The following is a 19,274-nucleotide window of genomic DNA, read 5'->3' as shown; positions in this document are numbered from 1 at the left end:
GGTTGTTGAAAGAATTCAGTTCCTTGGTTCTTGGACTGAGGGCCTTAATTACTCAATTACCTGCTGGCTGTTGGCTAGAGAGTCATGTAGACTTCTTTAACATGACAGCTTTTATATACTTTAAAATTTTTATTGAGGTATAGTTGATTTATAATGTGTTAATTTCTGCTGTACAGCAAAGTGATTCAATTGTACATATATGTATATACTTTTTCATATTCTTTTCCATTATGGTTTATCACAGGATATTGGGTATATTTCCCTGTGGTATACAGTAAGAACTTGATTTTTTTGTTGTTGTTTATTGTTTTATTTATTTATTTATTTATTTTTAGATTTAAGTTCCTATGGAATTTTTAAAATTTTTATTTTATGTTGGAATATAGTTGATTAACAGTGTTATGTTGGTTTCAGGTATACAGCAGAGTGAATCAGTTATATATATACATGTATCTATTCTATTTCAAATTCTTTTCTCATATAGGTGTTTTGCTGAAAGCCTCACTTTTGGTTTCAAGGTTCATAGGATTCACTGGCAAAATAATCACTCTACACTCAGTTAAGCAAGAATTTAGAGAGAATTTATTAAATTAACAAAGATCACAGTATACTAATTAAGAGAATAATTAGCTAAGAATAGTAAAGACAGAGGTTCATACATCACCAGATTGGGGAAACACCTACATCCAGATCCAAGCAGTGCTGGGAAGTCCCTGGAACAGCAATCTGGAGTCCCAATTGGGACGGTTCTGGGCAGTGAGTCCACTCCACAGGTGAGACTTCAGATTGGAGTTCTGGGGGCTCCTGCTTATAATTCCAGGCTACAAACTGATATCGTCAGTTTGCAAGTAAAAATGCAGCTTTGGATTTACTTTAACAATGTTGTTGGTTTCATCATGTGAGTCACAAGATTCTCCAGACCCCAGGGGACTGGCCAGGTCCCCAGAGCTCAAGAAATTCCAAGACCCACTCCCTTTCTTATCATAAAGTGCCATTTGACTTGCTAGCAGCAATCATTAGGTGTGTAAGCAAGCACGCAGTCCAGGCAAGGACACAGGTCGGTCAGAGGCCTGTTTCTGTCTCTGAGGCCTGAACAAGACGATATTACTAACTTCCCCAACATTAGGTTATTACAGAGTATTGAGCAGAGTTCCTTGTGCTATACAGTAGGTGTTTGTTAGTTATCTATTTTAAATATAGCAGGGTGTACATGTCAATCTCAAACTCCCAATCTATCCTCCCCATCACCCCTCTCCCCAGTAACCATAAGTTCATTTTATAAGTCTGAGTCTATTTCTGTTTTATAAATAAGTTCATTTGTATCTTTTTTTAGATTTCACATATCAGTGATATCATATATTTGTTTTTCTCTGACTTACTTCACTTAGTCTGATAATCTACAAGTCCATCCATGTTGCTGCAAATGGCATTATTTCACTCTCTTTAATGGCAGAGTAATATTCCATTGTATATATGTACCACATCTTGTTTATCCATTTATCTGTTGATGGACGTTTAGGTTGCTTCCATGTCCTGGCTATTGTAAATAGTGCTGCAATGAACACTGGGGTACATGTGTCCTTTTGAACCATGTTTTTCTCCAGATATATGCCAAGGATTGGGATTGCAAGATCATATGGTAGTTCAATTTTTAGTTTCTTAAGGAACCTCCATGCTATTCTCCATAGCGGCTATACCAATTTACATTCCCACCAACAGTGTGGGAGGGTTCCCTTTTCTCCACACCCACTCCAGCATTTATTTTTGTAGACTTTTTGATGATGGGCATTCTGACTGGAGTGAGGTGGTATCTCATTGTAGTGGTGGTTTTTTTTGTTTTTGTTTTTTGCCATGCTGTGCAACTTCCAAGATCTTATTTCCCCAACCAGGGATTGAACCTGGGCCCTCGGCAGTGAAAGCGTGGAATCCTAACCACTGGACCACCAGGGAATTCCCTCATTTTGTAGTTCTGATTTGCATTTCTCTAATACTTAGCAATGTTGAGCATCTTTTCATGTACCTTGTGGCCACCTGTATGTCTTCTTTGGAGAAATGTCTGTTTAGGTCTTCTGCCATTTTTTGATTGGATTGTTGTTTATTTTTTTTATATTGAACCACATGAGCTGTTTTGTAAATTTTGGAGATTAAACCCTTGTCTGTCACATTGTTTGCAAATATTTTCTCCCATTCTGTTGTTTGTCTTTTTGTTTTGTTTATGGTTTGCTTTGCCATACAAAAGCTTTTGATTTTAATTAGGTCCCATTTGTTTATTTTTGTTTTTATCTCCATTACTCTAGGAAATGGATTGAAAAAGATATTGCTGCAATTTATGTCAAAGAGTGCCCTGCATATGTTTTCCTCTAAGTGTTTTATAGTATCCAGTCTTACATTTAGGTCTTTAACCCATTTTGAGTTTGTGTGTATGGTGTTTAAGAATGTTCTAATTTTATTTTTTTTTACATGTAGCTGTCCAGTTTTCCCAGCACCATTTATTGAAGAGCGTGACTTTTCTCCATTATATAGTCTTGTCTCTTTTGTCATAGATTAGTTGACCATAGGTGTATGGATTTATTTCTGGGCTTTTTATCCTGTTCCATTGATCTGTGTTTCTGTCAGTACCATACTGTTTTGATGATTGTAGCTTTGTAGTATAGTCTGAAGTCTGGGAACCTGGTTACTCCAGCTCCGTTTTTCTTTCTCAATATTGCTTTGGCTGTTCAGGGTCTTTTGTGTCTCTGTACAAATTTTAAGTTTTTGTTCTAGTTTTGTGGAAAATGCCATGGGTAATTTGATAGGGATTGCATTGAATCTTTAGATTGCCTTGGGTAGTAAAGTCATTTTGGCAATACTGATTCTTCCACTCCAAGAACATGGTATATCTTTCCATCTATTTGTGTCATCTTCCATTTCTTTCATCAGCATCTTCTAGTTTTTGGAGTACAGGCCTTTTGCCTCCGTATGTAGGTTTATTCCTAGGCATTTTATTCTTTTTGATGTGATGGCAAATGGCATTGTTTCTTTAACTTCTCTTTCTGATCTTTCACTGTTAGTATATAAAAATGCAACAGATTTCTGTGTATTAATTTTGTATTCTGTAACTTTACTGAATTCATTGATCAGCTCTAGTAGTTTTCTGATAGCATCTTTAGGATTTTCCTTGTATAGTATATCATGTCATCTGCAAAACACTGACAGTTTTTTTTTTTTTTTTAACAATTTTGTTAGTATTTGGCTGTGTCGGGTCTTAGTTGTGGCACATGGAATCTTTGTTGTGGCATGTGGGATCTTTTGTTGTGGCACATGGGCTCTTTGTTGTGGCATGCGGGCTTCTATAGCTGCAGGATGTGGGTTTCTCTCTAGTTATGGTGCATGGGCTCCAGAGTGCGCAGGCTCAGTGGTTGTGGTGCATGGGCTTGTCTTTAGTTGTGGCTCACAGTTCTAGAGCTCACAGGCTTAGTTGTTCCACAGCATGTGGGATCTTAGTTCCCTGACCAGGGATCGAACCTGTATCCCTTGCATTGGAAGGTGGATTCTTAACCACTGGACTGCTAGGGAAGTCCCAAATAGTGATGGTTTTACTTCTTCTTTTCCAATTTGGATTCCCTTTATTTCTTTTACTTCTCTGATTGCCATGGCTAGGACTTCCAAAACTATGTTGAATAATAGTGCTGAGAGTGGACATACTTGTCTTGTTCCTGATCTTAAAGGAAGTGCTTTCAGCTTTTCATTGTTGAGTATGATGTTAGTTGTAGGTTTGTCATACATGGCCTTACTTATGGTATGTTCCTTGTATGCCCACTTTCTGAAGAGGTTTTTATCATAAATGGGTGTTGAATTTTGTCAAAAGTTTTTTCTACATCTATTGACATGATCATATAGTTTTTATTCTTCAATTTGTTGATGTGGTGTATCACACTGATTGAGTTGTGGATATTGAAAAATTCTTGCATCCCTGGGATAAATCCCAGTTGATCATGGTGTATGATCCTTTTAATGTGTTTTTGAATTCAGTTTGCTAGTATTTTGTTGATTTTTATATCTTTGTTCATCAGTGATATTGGCCTGTAATTTTCTTTTCTTTTCTCTTTCCTTTCTTCCTTCCTTCCTCCCTCCCTTCCTTTCTTCCTTCCTTCCTTTCTTCCTTTATTTCTTTCTTTCTTCCCTTTCTTTTCTCTCTTTCTCCTTGTCTGGTTTTGGTATCGAGGTGATGGTGGCCTCATAGAATGAGTTTGGGAGTGTTCCTTCCTCTACAACTTTTTTGAATAGTTTGAGAAGGATAGGTGTTAACTCTTCTCTAAATGTTTGATAGAATTTGCCTGTGAAGCCATCTGGTCTTGGACTTTTGTTTGTTAGGAGTTTTAAAATCATATTTTTAATTTCAGTACTTGTGATTGGTCTGTTCATATTTTCTATTTCATCTGTTCATATTTTCTGTCTTTTCCTGGTTCAGTCTTGGGAAACTGTACCTTTCTAAGAAATTGTTCATTTCTTCTAGGTTGTCCTTTTTATCAGCATACAGTTGCTTGTAGTAGTCTCTTGTGATCCTTTGCATTTTTGTGGTGTCCGTTGTAACTTTTCCTTTTCATTTCTGATTTTATTGATTTCAACTCTCTCTCTCTTTTTCTTGTTAAGTCTGGCTAAAAGTTTATCAATTTTGTTTATCTTTTCAAAGAGCCAGCTTTTAGTTTCATTGATCTTTTGTATTGTTTTCTTCATCTCTATTTCATTTATTCCTGCTCTGAGCTTTATGATTTCCCTCCTTATGCTAACTTTGGATTTTGTTTGTTCTTCTTTCTTTAGTTGCTTTAGGTGTAAGATTAGGTTATTTATTTTAGGTTTTTCTTGTTTCCTGAGGTAAGATTGTATTGCTATAAATTTACCTCTTAGAACTGCTTTTGCTGCATCCCATAGATTTTGGATTGTTGTGCTTTTGTCTTCATTTGTCTCAGGCACTTTTTTATTTCCTCTTTCATTTCTTCAGTGATCCATTGGTTGTTTAGTAGTGTATTGTTTAGCCTCCACGTGTTTGTATTTTTTACAGTTTTTTTCTTGTAGTTGATTTTTAGTCTCATGGCATGGTGATCAGAAAAGATGCTTGATATAATTTCAATTTTCTTAAATTTACTGAGGCTCTCTTTGTGGCCCAGCATGTGATCAACCCTGGAGAATGTTTCATGTGCACTTGAGAAGAATGTGTATTGTGTATTCTGTTGCTTTTGGATGGAATGCTCTATAAGTATTAAGTCTAGCTGGTCTAATGTGTCATTTAAGGCCTGTGTTTCATTGTTGATTTTCTGTCTGGATGATCTGTCCATGATGAAAGTGCAGTGTTAAACTTTCCACTATTATTCTGTTTCTGTCTATTTCTCCTTTTATGGCTGTTGGTATTTGCCTTATATATTGAGGTGCTCCTAATGTTAGGTGAATATTTATTTACAATCATTATATCTTCTTCTTGAATTGCTCCCTTGGTCATTATGTAGTGTCCTTCTTTGTCTCATGTAACAGTCTTTATTTTAAAGTCTGTTTCGGGGACTTACCTGGAGGTCCAGTGGTTAAGACTCCATGCTCCCATTGCAGGGGGCATGGTTTTTTTTAAATTAATTAATTAATTTAATTGGCTGTGTTGGGTCTTTTTTGCTGTGCATGGGCTTTCTTTTTGGTTGTTGTGAGTGGGGGCTACTCTTCATTGTGGTGCGCGGGCTCCTTGTTGCCGTGGCTTCTCTTGTTGCAAAGCACAGGCTCTAGGCACGTGGGCTTCAGTAGTTGCAGCACATGGGCTCAATAGTTGTGGCTCACAGGCTCTAAAGCGCAGCCTCAATAGTTGTGGCGCACGGGCTTAGTTGCTCCGCAGCATGTGGGATCTTCCTGGAGCAGGGATAGAACCCGTGTCCCCTGCCTTGGCAGGTGGATTCTCAACCACTGCACCACCTAGGAAGCCCCGGGGGCATGGTTTTGATCCCTGATTGGGGGACTAAAATCCTGCATGCTGCATGCTGTGGCAAAAAAAAAAAAAGTCTATTTTGTCTGATATGAGTATTTTATTCCAGATTTCTTTTGATTTCCATTTGTATGGAATTTGTTTTTCCATTCTCTCACTTTGTATGTGTCCCTAGATCTGAAGTGGGTCTCTTATAGAGAATATATATGGGTCTTATTTTTTATCCATTCAGCTGTTCTGTAGGTCTTTTGGTTGGAGCATTTAATCCATCTACATTTAAGATAATTATCAATATGTATATTCTTATTGCCATCTTGTTAATTATTTTGGATTTGTTTTTATAGGTATTTTTCTTCCCTTCCTCTATTGTTCTCTTCTCTTATGATTTGATGACTAACTTTTGTGTTGTGTTTGGATTCCTTATTCTTTTTTGTATGTGTATCTATAGTAGATTTTTGTTTTGTAGTTACAGTGAGGTTTTGTTACAGCAGTCTATATATATGAAAAAAATTGTTTTAAGTCACTGGTCTTTTAATTTCAAATGCATTTCCAATATCCTGTACACCTTCTTCTCTTCTCACAGTTGCTGGTTTTGATATATTTGTGTGCAGATGGTTTCCACCTTTACTGTATGTTTGCATTTACCAGTGAGCTTTTCCATTCATAGTTTTCTCGTTTCTAGTTGTAGCCTTTTCTTTTCTGCCTAGAGAAGTTCCTTTAGCATTTCTTGCAAAGCTTGTCTGTTGGTGCTGAATTCTCTTAGCTTTTGCTTGTCTGTAAAGCTTTTGATTTCTCTGTTGAATCTGAATGAGAGCCTTGCTGGGTACAGTATTCTTAGTTGTAGGTTCTTCTTCCCTTTCATCACTTTAAATATATCATGCCATTCCCTTCTAGCCTGCAGAGTCTTTGCTGAAAAATCAGCTGATAACCATATAGGAGTTCCCTTCTGTGTTATTTGTTGCTTTTCCCTCATTGATTTTAATATTTTTTTCAGTCTTTAATTTTTGTCAACTTGATTACTGTGTGTCTCAGCATGTTCCTCCTTGGGTTTATCCTGCTTGGGACTCTGCACTTCTTGAACTTGGGTGACTGTTTCCTTTTCCATGTTGGGAAAGTTTTCAGCTATTATCTCTTCAAATATTTTCTCAGGTCCTTTCTTGCTCTCTTCTCCTTCTGGGACCCCTATAATGTGAATGTTCATGCATTTAATGTCTCAGAGGTCTTTTAGACTGTCCTAATTTCTTTTCATTATTTTTTCTTTATTCTGTTCCATGGCAGTGATTTCCACTGTTCTGTCTTCCAGATCACGTGTCCATTCTTCTGCCTCAGTTATTCTGCTATTGATTCCTTCTAGTGTATTTTTCATTTCACTTATTGTATTGTTCATCTCTGTTTGTTCTTTAGTTCATATAGGTCTTTGTTAAACATTTCTTGTGTCTTCTTAATCTGTGCCTCCATTCTTTTTCCGAGATCTTGGATTGTCTTTACGGAATTCTTTTTCAGGTAGATTGCCTATCTCCAGTTCACTTAGTTGTTCTTCTGGGGTTTTATCTTGTTCCTTCATCAGGGACATATTCCTCTGATGTCTCATTTTGCCTAACTTTCTGTGATTGCGATTTCCATTCTGCAGCATGCAGGGTTGTAGTTCTTCTTGCTTCTGCTGTCTGCCCTCTCGTGGATGAGACTGTCTAAGAGACTTGTGCAGACTTCCTGTTGGGAGGAACTGATTCCTCCCATTGGTGGGTGGAGCTGGATCTTGTCCCTCTGGTGGGCAGGGCCCTATCAGGGAGTGTGTTTATCGGGAAGCTGTGTGCTCATGAAGACTTTAAGCAGCCTGTCTGCTGATGGGTGAGGCTGTGTTCTTGCCCTGTTGGTTGTTTGGCCTGAAGCATCTCAGCACTGGAGCCTACAAGCTGTTGGGTGGAGCCAGGTCTTGGTGAGAAAATGGCACCCTCCAGGAGGGCTCATGCCAATGAGTACTCCCTAGAACTGCTGCCACCAGTGTCCTTGTCTCTTCAGTGAGCCACCTCTGCAGAAGATCTTTCAATCTAGCAGGTAAGTCTGGCCCAGTCGCTTATGAGGTCATCACTTTTTTTCCTGGCTCCTGGTGTGCACAAGACCCTGTGTGCACCCTCTGAGAGTAGAGTTTCTGTTTCCCCCAGGATCACAGTTTGATCCTGTGATCAAGCCCCACTGGCCTTCAAAACTAGTTTCTCTGGGGGCCCCTCCTCCTGTTGCCAGACCCCCAGGCTGGGGAGCCTGATGTGGGGCTCAGAACTTTCACTCCTGTGGAAGAACTTCTGTGCTATAATTAGTTTCCAGTGTGTGGGTCACCACCCAGCATGTATGGGACTTAATTTTATCACAATTACACTCCTCCTACTGTCTCATTGTGGCTTCTTTATCTTTGGATGTAGGGTATCTTTTTTGGTAGCTTCCAGCATTTTTTTGTTGATGGTTGTTCAGCACTTAGTTGTGATTTGGTGTTTATGAAAGAAGAGGTGAGCTCACGTCTTCTACTCTGCCATCTTATCTCCCAATCAAGATTAGGTTTTGCCTGCTACTGCTGAGTCACAGAGTTTTGAGGACCTTGTTGTTTATCCATCCTATACATAATAGTTTGCATCCGCTAATCCCAAAATCCCAATCCTTCCCTCCTTCCCCCCCCAACCAAAAGTCTGTTCTTTATATCTGTGAGTCTGTTTCTGTTTTGTAGGTATGTTTGTTTGTGTTGTATTTTAGATTCCATATATAAGTGATATCATATGGTATTTGTCTTTCTGACTTCACTTAGTATGATAATTTTTAGGTCTATGTTGCTGCAAATGGCATTATTTCATTCTTTTTTTATGGCTGAGTAATATTCCATTGTATATATAAACACCACATCTTCTCTATCCACTCATCTGTTGATGGACATTGAGGTTGTTTCCATTTTGGCTCTTGTAAGTAGTGCTGCTATGAATATAGAGGTGCATGTATCTTTTCAAATTATAGCTTTGGATATATGCCCACAAGTGGGATTGCTGGATCATATGGCAACTCTATTTTTAGTTTTTTGAGGAACCTCCATACTATTTTCCATAGTAGCTACACCAATTTGCATTCCCACCAACAGTGTAGGAGGGTTCCCTTTTCTCCACACCCTCTCCAGCATTTGCTATTTGTAGACTTTTTATGATGGCCATTCTGACTGGTGTGAGGTGATTTGCATTTCTCTAGTAATTAACGTTGATGAGCATTTTTTCATGTGCCTACTGGCTGTCTATATGTCTTCTTTGGAGAATGTCTATTTAGATCTTCTGCCCATTTTTCAATTGGGCTGTTTGGTTTTTTGTTGTTGTTGTTGTTGTTGAGTTGTATGAGTTGTTTTTATATTTTGGAAATTAAGCCCTTATCAGTCACATCATTTGCAAATATTTTCTCCCAGTCCATAAGTTGTCTTTTCATTTTGTTTAAAACATGACTGCTTGCTTCATCTAAATCCCTAGGGGAGAGCATCAGCTAACAAGCACAAATCACAGTTTTTTTTGTAACCTATTCACAGAAGGGACATCCCCTCTGAAACATTATTCTGTTGGTTAGAAGGAAGCTATTTTAAGGGGGTGAGAGATTATATATGGCTTTGAATACTGGGAACTGCGATCATTGGAGGACATCTTAGAACCTGCCTACCGCACTTTTCTCCCATGTCAAGAATTCTAGTTATCAAGGACAGTGGGATGATAAAATTAAAATATCACATCATTTATGCATTTAAAATTTTAATAGATGCTAAAGTACCTCTAAATTGGCTTTGCCAATTTACACCCCTTATCCCAAATCCTTGCCAATATTTATTAAACTATTAAATACTTGCCAGTCTGTTAGGTGTGTAATGGTGCCTTGTTTTTATTTTTAATCTCCAAATACTAATGGAATTATGCATCTTTTTATATGCTTATTGGCCATTTGCATTTCTTCCTTTGTGAATTCCTTATTCATATCCTTTGTCCAGCTTCTTTTTGGGCTTTTTAACTTTGCCTTATTGATTGGCAGAAATCCTTTATAGTCTATATATTAACCCCTTAATTAAGATGGATTAATTAATCCATATTAATGTGTGTACAGTTGTGTGTATATATACATATATACATACATATATGTGTGTCATTAAAATAAAAAAAGGGCTACCTCTGAAGACAAGATGCTGAATGGGAGTCCTCCTGAATCCCAGACTCCAGGCAGAGTGAACCTGCTACTAAATTATTTGGACTATGTGGAGAAGCACGAGAAGTCCCAGTTGTAGCCATGCCAGTTCCCTCAAGAATAAAAAAGAGCTACATGGATCAAGGTGGAGAAACACAGCTTCACATGGAATCAGGAATGTAGCCTGCCAGGAAAGAGTCCTTCACACCAGGAAATCTGCAGATAGCCCTTCTGCTACAAGGATTTCCTTGGGCCTTGACTCTGAGCCATCTTTGGGAGATCTGGGAGTAACAAAGACCAACTCCGCCCTCCCCCCAGTAGCAGTGACTTCACCAAGATATAAGTTTTTGTCCTCACATGTACCATTTTGGAGGAAGGCAATTTCTGGGGCTCTATTCCAGCCATTAGGGAACCAGGTTCCTTCTAGCTTATTTCTCTATATCACTTCCTGAGCAGGTACTGGTGTGTATTGAGCACCTGGGCCAGTTATGCTCTAGTCTTAAGACTAGAGTCACTCACCATATCCCTTGGGCTCTCTCTTTCTTCTCACTGTGGAGTGGCATTGAGGGTCATGGTGACAGTGTAGGCCAGAGAGGAAAATCTGCCCAAGGTCATACAGTTGGAATTCAAAGACTTTCTGGTGCCAAGACCCACATTTATGCTGCTTTATAAATATCATTTATGCTGCTTTATAACATACTGTCTCAATCTCCTGCATAGCTGATGCTGACCTGTTCTTTAGAACTCTCACTGTGGGAGGGTGGGATGAATTGGGAGATTAGGATTGACATGTATACTCTAATATATATATAACATATATAACTTATAAGAACCTGTTGTATAGCACAGGGAACTCCACTTCACTGTACAGTAGAAACTAACACATTGTAAAACAACTGTACCTCAATAAAAAAAATTAAATTTAAAAATTAAAAAAAAAGAAAATGGAAAGGGAAGCCACAGTCCAAGATATAATATCTACATCTAAAATATGTAAATGAACTTTTAGAACTAAAAAAAAAAACTCTCACTGTGGATGTGATTTGGAGAAGGGAATGGTGGGGCAGGGTGCCTGGAGGGAGGCTGTGGTGGGCAGCCAGGCAACGTCACAGAACTGTGATCTAAATGATAGTAACGGCAGAGAGGTGGAGACATACAAACAGATCCTAGAGAGATTAGACGTGGGCGGTAGAAGGAAGGAATCACAGATGACATTTATGTCACATTGGGGTGGGGGGCAGGTATTGAAGTCATTTAATTATGGAACCCTAGAGAAGAATACATTTAGAAAGGGGAGATATTAAGTGCAGCCTTTGATAACTGCCAAGTAGGGGATGGCCAGAGGGGTCTAAAGATCAAGATAGAAATGAAAGTGAAATGAGTTTATTTTGTAAATAATTGCTGCCCACATTAGCATTCGCTCTCTGTACTATTTATCATTTAATTTAAACCTGCATTCGATTAATATTCTTGTATTTATAGATTTTATAGATACCAGACACGCCGTTGCTTGAAAGCAGAAACCAACCCATCTTAGTGATGTATTGATAGTTCACAAGCAATAACAGATTAATTAAAGGAAATAATAAACATATTTGAGCATCTCAGTGTGGAGTAAGCAAATCTGTTTTCGTTAGGCATGGCTTACACTTACACCTCAGCATGTGCATAATTTCATGCCTGTTGAAAGAATTCAAGCCTGACTACCTGCCATTCAGCCAGGATTGGGACAGTAAATGTTTCGGTGTGAAAGGAATGCAAGGTATTATCCACAGAAATGAGGTGGGGTCCATCTTCTCTTTACCCTCTAGACTAATTCATCAATACTAGACTTCAACACTAAAGAGTCACAGTTCACGTCATCCACTTTTTTCAAGTATTTCTCCTTTGGTTATCTATCCTGATAACTTGAATCCTGGACTTATTTAATCTCCTTAGTAGTTTTCAACATGGGCTTTATGTCAAGTTTATTGCTACCCTTGCCTTTCTTCTCATGATGATTCTATTGTTATCCTGATTTGTTCCATATTTCCTCAGTTTTCTTGACTCTTTTGGCTTCTGCTACCAACGTCCACAGTCACAACAGGACACACCTTTCATTTCAATATTCAAAGACACTGCTTCACCCCCAGTTTTCCCTTCACAGAACTCTCCTTCAACATCCCTGCCTACACACAATTGGATGTGATTACACCAATGCTCAGGTCTTTAGCCTCTGACAGCTACTTTTTGTTTAGATCATCCTGACATCATGGTCTCTGTCTTGATTTTCACCTATGAATTTAGCACCATTCTATGGTTATTTTTATTTTCCATTATAGTTTATTACAAGATATTGAATATAGTTCCCTGGGCTATACAATATGACCTTGTCGTTTACCTATTTTATATACGGTAGTGTGTATCTGCTAATCCCAAACTCCTAATTTATCCCTTCCCCATCCTCTCCCTTTTGGTAACCATAAGTTTTCTATGTTTATGAGTCTGTTTCTATTCTGTAAATAAGTTCACTTGTATCCTATTTTAGATTCCACTTATAAGTGATACCGCATGATATTTGTCTTTCTCTTTCTGACATACTTTACTCTGTATGACAGTCTATAGGTCCATCCATGTTGCTGCAAATGGCATTACTTCATTCCTTTTTATGGCTGAGTGGTATTTCATTGTATATATGTACCACATCTTATTTATCCATTCATCTGTCAATAGACATTTAGGTTGCTTCCATGTCTTGGCTATTATAAATAGTGCTGCTGTGAATACTAGCATGCGTTTTTTCAAATTAGTTTTTTCTCCAGGTATATGCCCAGGATTGGGATTGCTAGATCATATGGTAACTCTATTTTTAGTTTTTAAGGAATCTGCATACTGTTCTCCACAGTGGCTGCACCAATTTACATTCCCACCAACAGTGTAGGAGGGTTCCCTTTTCCCCACATCCTCTCCAACACTTGTTATTTGTAGACTTTTTGATGATGGCCATTCTAACTGGTGTGAGGTGGTAACATCATTGTAGCTTTGATTTGCATTTCTCTAATAATTAGCAATGCTGGGCATCTTTTCATGTGCCTTTTGGCCATCTCTATGTCTTCTTTGGAGAAATGTCTATTTAGATCCTCTGCTCATTTCTTGATTGGGTTTTTGTTGCTGTTATTGAGTTGTATGAGCTGTTTGTATATTTTGGAAATTAAGCCCTTGTCAGTCACATTGTTTGCAAATATTTTTTCCTGTAGGTTGTCTTTGCATATTGTTTCCTTTGCTGTGCAAAAACTTGTAAGTTGATTAGGTTCCATTTGTTTATTTTTGCTTTTATTTCTCTATTGCCTTGGGAGACTGACCTAAGAAAACATTGCTATGATTTATGTCAGAGAATGTTTTGCCTAGGTTCAATTCTAGGAGTTTTATGATGTCATGTCTTATATTTAAGTCTGTAAGCCATTTTGAGTAACTTATTTAACATTTATTTTTGTGTATGGTGTGAGGGTGTGTTCTAACTTCATTGATTTACATGCAGCTGTCCAACTTTCCCAACACCACTTGCTGGAGAGATTGTCTTTTCTCCATTGTATATTCGTGCCTCCTTTGTTGAAGATTAATTGACCATAGTTGTAGATTACTTCTGGGCTCTCTATTCTGTTCCATTGATTCATATGTCTGTTTCTGTGCCAGTATGACACTGCTTTGATTACTGTAGCTTTGTAGGATTGTTTGAAGTCTGGGAGGGTTACGCCTCCAGCTTTGTTTTTTTTCCTCAGTATTGCTTCGGCAATTTTGGGTCTTTTATGATTCTGTATAAATTTTAGGATTATTTGTTCTAGTTCTGTGAAAGATGTTAATTGGTAATTTGATAGGGATTGCATTAAATTCTGCCTGCATTTTAAAATGGCATTCCCCAGAGAAAAATACCAGGAAAAAAAAAAGGCAGCATTTCATTCTTTAAATGCACAAAGTAATCAACTAATAAAGGATTTCTCACATGGTTGACATCAAAATTAGACATAGAAAAAGATACCAATGGATTTCAATATTTTTACAGATCATCTTTAACATTACTTGTTATAACAGCTTTTGAAACTCAACTAATATTTCTTTAAAAAATTTTATGTAAATTAATAATTTCATTGTATACATGCATCAGGTTTGCTTTGGGTACAATCTGATGTGTAGTTGTGATTTTTCTGTCTTACTAATGTCTGCATTGTGTCTGTTTTACAAACTGCCTTAATCTGACACATTTGCTTTATGCTCCAGGTAGAAATGGGCAACATATCTCCGAAAATCCCCAAGGTCTAGAGAGGCACCTGGGTTACAGGCTCTGTGTAGCTGCCATGCATTGCTCATGGCTACATCAATCATGTAGCTCACCAAAACTGAGTACCATTTCTTGCTTCTTATTCTCACCCTATATTTGGAAATGATCTGTTCCATTTTAGCTATGCCTTCCCTGCATTCAACATACAGTTTCACTATGGATGGTTGACTTATGTGAGGGATCTCCTTGTCATCGGCAAAACAACATATCTCATTGACTGGCTCTATGCCAACAGCATTGGAGCACAGACTGACAATACTATCACCGTGCCAACGACACAAAATTATCTCATCATTTTCTTCTACTTGGAAATCAAAATACCCCTTCTGCATTTTTTTCATATGTTCTGCACTCATCAGGGGACATTTTTCAGTCCTGTTCTCATGAATTGTTCCTGTTGCTCTCACCCCTTTCTTCTTCAAGGCTGACATCAATTTGATACTTGTAAAGAAGCTATCAAAACACAGGTGATAGGGATATTGACCTCTTTCTAAAAGAACATCTGCAAAATTCATCACTAGATTTCCACCTAAACCAAGATCAAGATCCTTACCTGCCATCATAGTAGATTCTTCTTGATAGGGCTCAAACCAAACCAGATAACCCTGTGTGGTTGTACCACACCAAATTTTATAGCCAATTCTAATAGGTTTCCCATTTAGGAACTGGTCACTATCAAAGCACTCACACATTGTCTTATCAAAACAATAGTATTCTTCAAGGGGAGCATACAGGAGAAAATTTTTATTCATTTGCTTTATGAGAGGCCTCAATTTTGTAAACTTATCGTTTTGATCTAGGTGGCTATTATCTGCAAAATGCAGGTATGAGAAAATCAATTCAAATCTGTCCCTTCTGATTGCATCTCTAACCAGGTTCTGATCGGCATCAGACATTTCCCAATACATTCCCCTCTTCGGACGCCTCACGAGGCCACTCAAAAGCAGGACACCAAGCACACACCTCATCTCCTGAACTGTGACTTCCAAGTTGACATTTTTCTGAGAAGCATAATTATTAGTTTCACTAACAATTAAGTTGAATGTTTCATCATCAAAAAATAACTCAAAGAGCTCCACTGGGTTCAACTTTTCACTCTTGAGATTCAAAAATCCAGAATCCAGTGCTGACCAGCTTGGAAACTTAGGTTTAATGTCTCTTTTGGTCCAGTTCTTCTCTGGGACACTTGATGCCTTCAGCCTTTTTGGAGCAGGCTGGGTCTCAGGCTCGTTATCTTCTTCCACATCTGAATCACCAGAAAATGTGAGGCCTTGGAGCAGCTCACTCACTCGAGCTCTGTCCTTTTTTCTCCCTTTTCGGGTAATGTCTCCTGCAGCATATTCCAGGGATGAGATGTGCATCCGAGCCCACAAGTCACCCGGGTGACGGTCCTTCAGAGTGTTCAAATGTGAAACTGTCCTTTCAGCAGGAACAGGGGTACTACAAGGGGCCTGGGGTACACAATCTCTGGGAAAGAAAAAAGAACACATGCTATAAAAATTCTCAGTCTAATTCACTGATACAGGATAAATCCACTGACGCCTAAGGATTCTTTTGTCGGGAATACTTACTTCTTACTCCTGTTTCCGTGGGGAGCGCTTAGGCCAAACTGAACATTTCTGGCCTCTCCCCACTTCCCACTCACTCCTCATGACTTAACTAATTGTTGAATCTGGGAGAAAGAACTGGTCTGTCTTCTTTAGGAGTAAGTTGCAGACATTCCATGTTCCTTTTCCCCCAAGATGGATCAGGACGGCCTATGGTGGGGAGGGTCTGCTGTCACTATGCACCCACTTAGCTCTGCCTTTGGGCAGCTTTATCAGTCTAGCTTCTGTCAGTCATAAAGCTGAGGTTTCCAGAATCATGTGTTTTACTCCTGTGTCTCTATCAATTGGTTCTGAATTTGGACAAGGAAATGGGTTGTTATTTACTGAGCCTCCTCACCTCTCACAGAATTTCTGAACATGGAATGAGTTAGCCTCTCCTAGTTCTGCATTCACCTGGTGGACACACTGTTTCTGGGAAGAAACGAAAGAGAAACTCAAACTTATTGCCCTTGAACTGATTTTTATGAGGTTTTCAAGGAAGTAGGCTAAAGTCACTAAGATGAAAAGTATTATTACACAAACTTTTTTAATTCTAGAAACTTGCATTTCATTTACTAATGTTCTGTTGGTACATTAAATTAGACCAATTTAAGAAGGCATAAGGGAGGAAAAAGCAGTGAAAAGAGTATGCTGTAATATAATTTACATTATATATGTTACTTATTTGCTTAAAGCATTTATCATCCTGGGCGTCTTTAACGTTTGCATGTATGATCTATTCAGTAGATCTGTCTCAGAGCTCCCTGACATCCTCAACTTCAGGGACCCTCCCTGAATCCTGTCACTACATTGAACTTTCCATTGCTGAAAACTAAACTCCAAGAGCTCACTCTCTAGCCCCAATTTCTTTTCACTCTAGCCTCCTCACACTCCTCCCACGATACCTGTTCTTCCATCTCACTCTGACTCCTCCATGTCCTCCCACTTTTACCTTCCTTCCTATTCTGTCTAGACCTCGTGATTCATCATCACCTTAGCCCTTCTCTTGCCAGGATCATCAATCATCCTGCCCAGTGTCCTTCTGCAGCACTGGACCAGCAAAATTCAGCACCAGGTAAACCCCATCCTTGGTCTTCTCTGTTCCTCACCCAGGAGTGAGTAGTACCAGAGAAAAACAACTAGGTAGACTGACACTGCTAAAAATGATGGTCTCCAAAATGGCTAGTTACTCAACACTGCCCAGAAATCCTTCTCATGTATTCTTGTCCCCTTCTTCCCATTTCTCACAACAGGTGTTTCATTGCTCTTCTCAAATCTCCCAATCTTCTCCAAACATGACCTCTTTTCCTACTCCAAAGAGGACTCAGAATTTTTCAAGCAGAAACTTGCTCTTTAAAATGATCTTCTGGGACTTCCCTGGTGGTCCAGCAGTTAAGCCTCCACAGTCCCAATGCAGGGGGCCTGGGTTCAATTCTTGGTCAGGGAACTAGATCCCGCATGCGGCAATGAAGAACCTGTGTGCTGCAACTAAGACCCGACACAGCTAAATAAGTTAGCAAATAAATAAAATAATAATAAAAATATCTTCTGTGGCTCCTGTGACTCTTCTCTCCTAGTTCTTTCCTATCCTCTCTAGGCATTTGCATTCTCTTTCGATGCCTCTCTGTGATCCACCTCCTCTTTAGCTGGTAAATTCCTGCTTACTCATCAGGTCTTATTTCAGATGTTACCTCTTCTGGGACACCTTCTCCAGTACCCAGATCTCAGTTGGGTCCCCTCCTGCATGCTCTATCACAGCTACAGGGCACGTCATCATACTGCATTGTGTTCTGTGTTTTCTCATCTGCTGTACCCTCATGTGGCTACTGAAGGTAGGCCTCTGTATTATACGTGACTCTGAATATGAGTGATAAAATGCTTGCTGAATGAGTGGGGAGGTTGGCAGGGGTTGGGGAGACACTCAATTTTTGACATCATGATGGAGCACCAAACCTAGAAGAGCCCACCCCTTCAGACTTCCTTGTCACATGAAACAATAAGATATCTTGATTCCCGGAGGCACTGTGAGTCACGGTTTCAGTTACCTGATGTAAATGTACCTGACAGATACAACAGCAGCCTCCTATTCTCCAGTTATAACTCTGAGCTAAGTCACAGTGTTATTTCTCTTCCTTTAGTGCAGCTTGGCTCAGACTTCACCAGCTTCAAGACATTTCTCTTTTAACTGAGACTTAGCTCCCTGTTTCCCTAAGATGAACAAATGTCAATAAGGAGAATCCTCACCCCCTTCAGTGTAATTACCCCAAGCTGTTTCCTTTTCCTTCTTTTCTCAAGTCTCCAAAGAGTTAATGGCCTCACCAGAACCCAACATTTGCTCATAATCTGTTCCCTCTCTTTCTGCTTTAGGAGCACCTGTGCTACACATTCAGTCATCCCACAGCAGCACTCACTAAGCACCCACTACTAGCTTTAACTTGTTCTTCATCATCAGCTACTTTCCTTTTGATTCTTGCTCAGGACTCTCCTCGTGGAGGTTGAAAATACCCTACCTGTCTTCCCTAAGTCCTCTTCCAAGTCTGATGATGTTTCTTTCTTAACCATCATGGAAACAAACCTTACCTGCAGCCCCCTTGTCTAAATCCTCTGCCTTCTCTATCTTCTTCTTTTTCTGGTTTCAGTAGCTATAACCCCACAATGACATAAGGGAGCCAGAGGAAGAGTGACCAGGCAAGGTAAACTGAGTTGGGAGAGGATTCTTGGAGGCAACTGTGTACCAACTGAAAGTTTTGTATAATTATGCTATACTGATGGGTCACCTTCCTGGTGTGGGGCCTCCTATGATCACAGACGTGAGTATTACTCTTTCTGTATTATTCCAGGGAAGCAGGCTTTTACCAACTGGTTCTCTAGTTTCATTCCAATTTCTCCTTACATCTGTAGCATTTGTTCTACCTAGGACCATGGACACTCACCTGTTGGGTATTCCTGAGACCTCAGCATGTTGTTCCATTTCTTCAGAAGTTTCTTGCTTGGCAGTAAACAATTCATCTTTAGTTACAACCTCTTCATCTAAAAAAATACATTAATAATTTAAATGTCATTTGTCATCTGATCTAGAAAAAAACAATCTCCAGGGTAGGAAGTAGGATGTTCCAAATTAAAACAAAAATTCAGCAGCTGTACCAGGAGCTCCGTCCAAGCAGTCCTAAAAATGTGACAGAGTATGGGAAGGTAATAAGAAAGGTCAATTTGCAGGTAAGAGTGTCTAACAGGGCAAAGCATA

At 39.0% G+C, this 19,274-nt stretch overlaps 1 protein-coding gene across 3 annotated transcripts in view; it reads right to left on the bottom strand.

Annotated features, from left to right (window-relative positions):
- Positions 1-14,181: 14,181 nt before the first annotated feature.
- Positions 14,182-19,274, bottom strand: part of PGBD1 (piggyBac transposable element derived 1) — an 18,585-nt gene continuing 13,492 nt past the window's right edge. For all 3 annotated transcript variants that reach the window (XM_057699966.1, XM_057699965.1, XM_057699967.1), the window contains 2 exons: positions 18,964-19,060; positions 14,182-15,911 (listed from right to left, as the gene is read on the bottom strand). In XM_057699966.1, the coding sequence (XP_057555949.1) occupies positions 14,354-15,911; positions 18,964-19,060 (1,655 nt within the window). In that variant the 3' untranslated portion in view covers positions 14,182-14,353. The remainder of the gene's footprint in view (positions 15,912-18,963; positions 19,061-19,274) is intronic.

Source organism: Hippopotamus amphibius, chromosome 11, assembly GCF_030028045.1.
Source record: "Hippopotamus amphibius kiboko isolate mHipAmp2 chromosome 11, mHipAmp2.hap2, whole genome shotgun sequence".
NCBI classification, from domain to species: domain Eukaryota; kingdom Metazoa; phylum Chordata; class Mammalia; order Artiodactyla; family Hippopotamidae; genus Hippopotamus; species Hippopotamus amphibius.
Note: the sequence above shows the minus strand (reverse complement) of the source record. Positions and strands in the feature narration are given on the sequence as shown.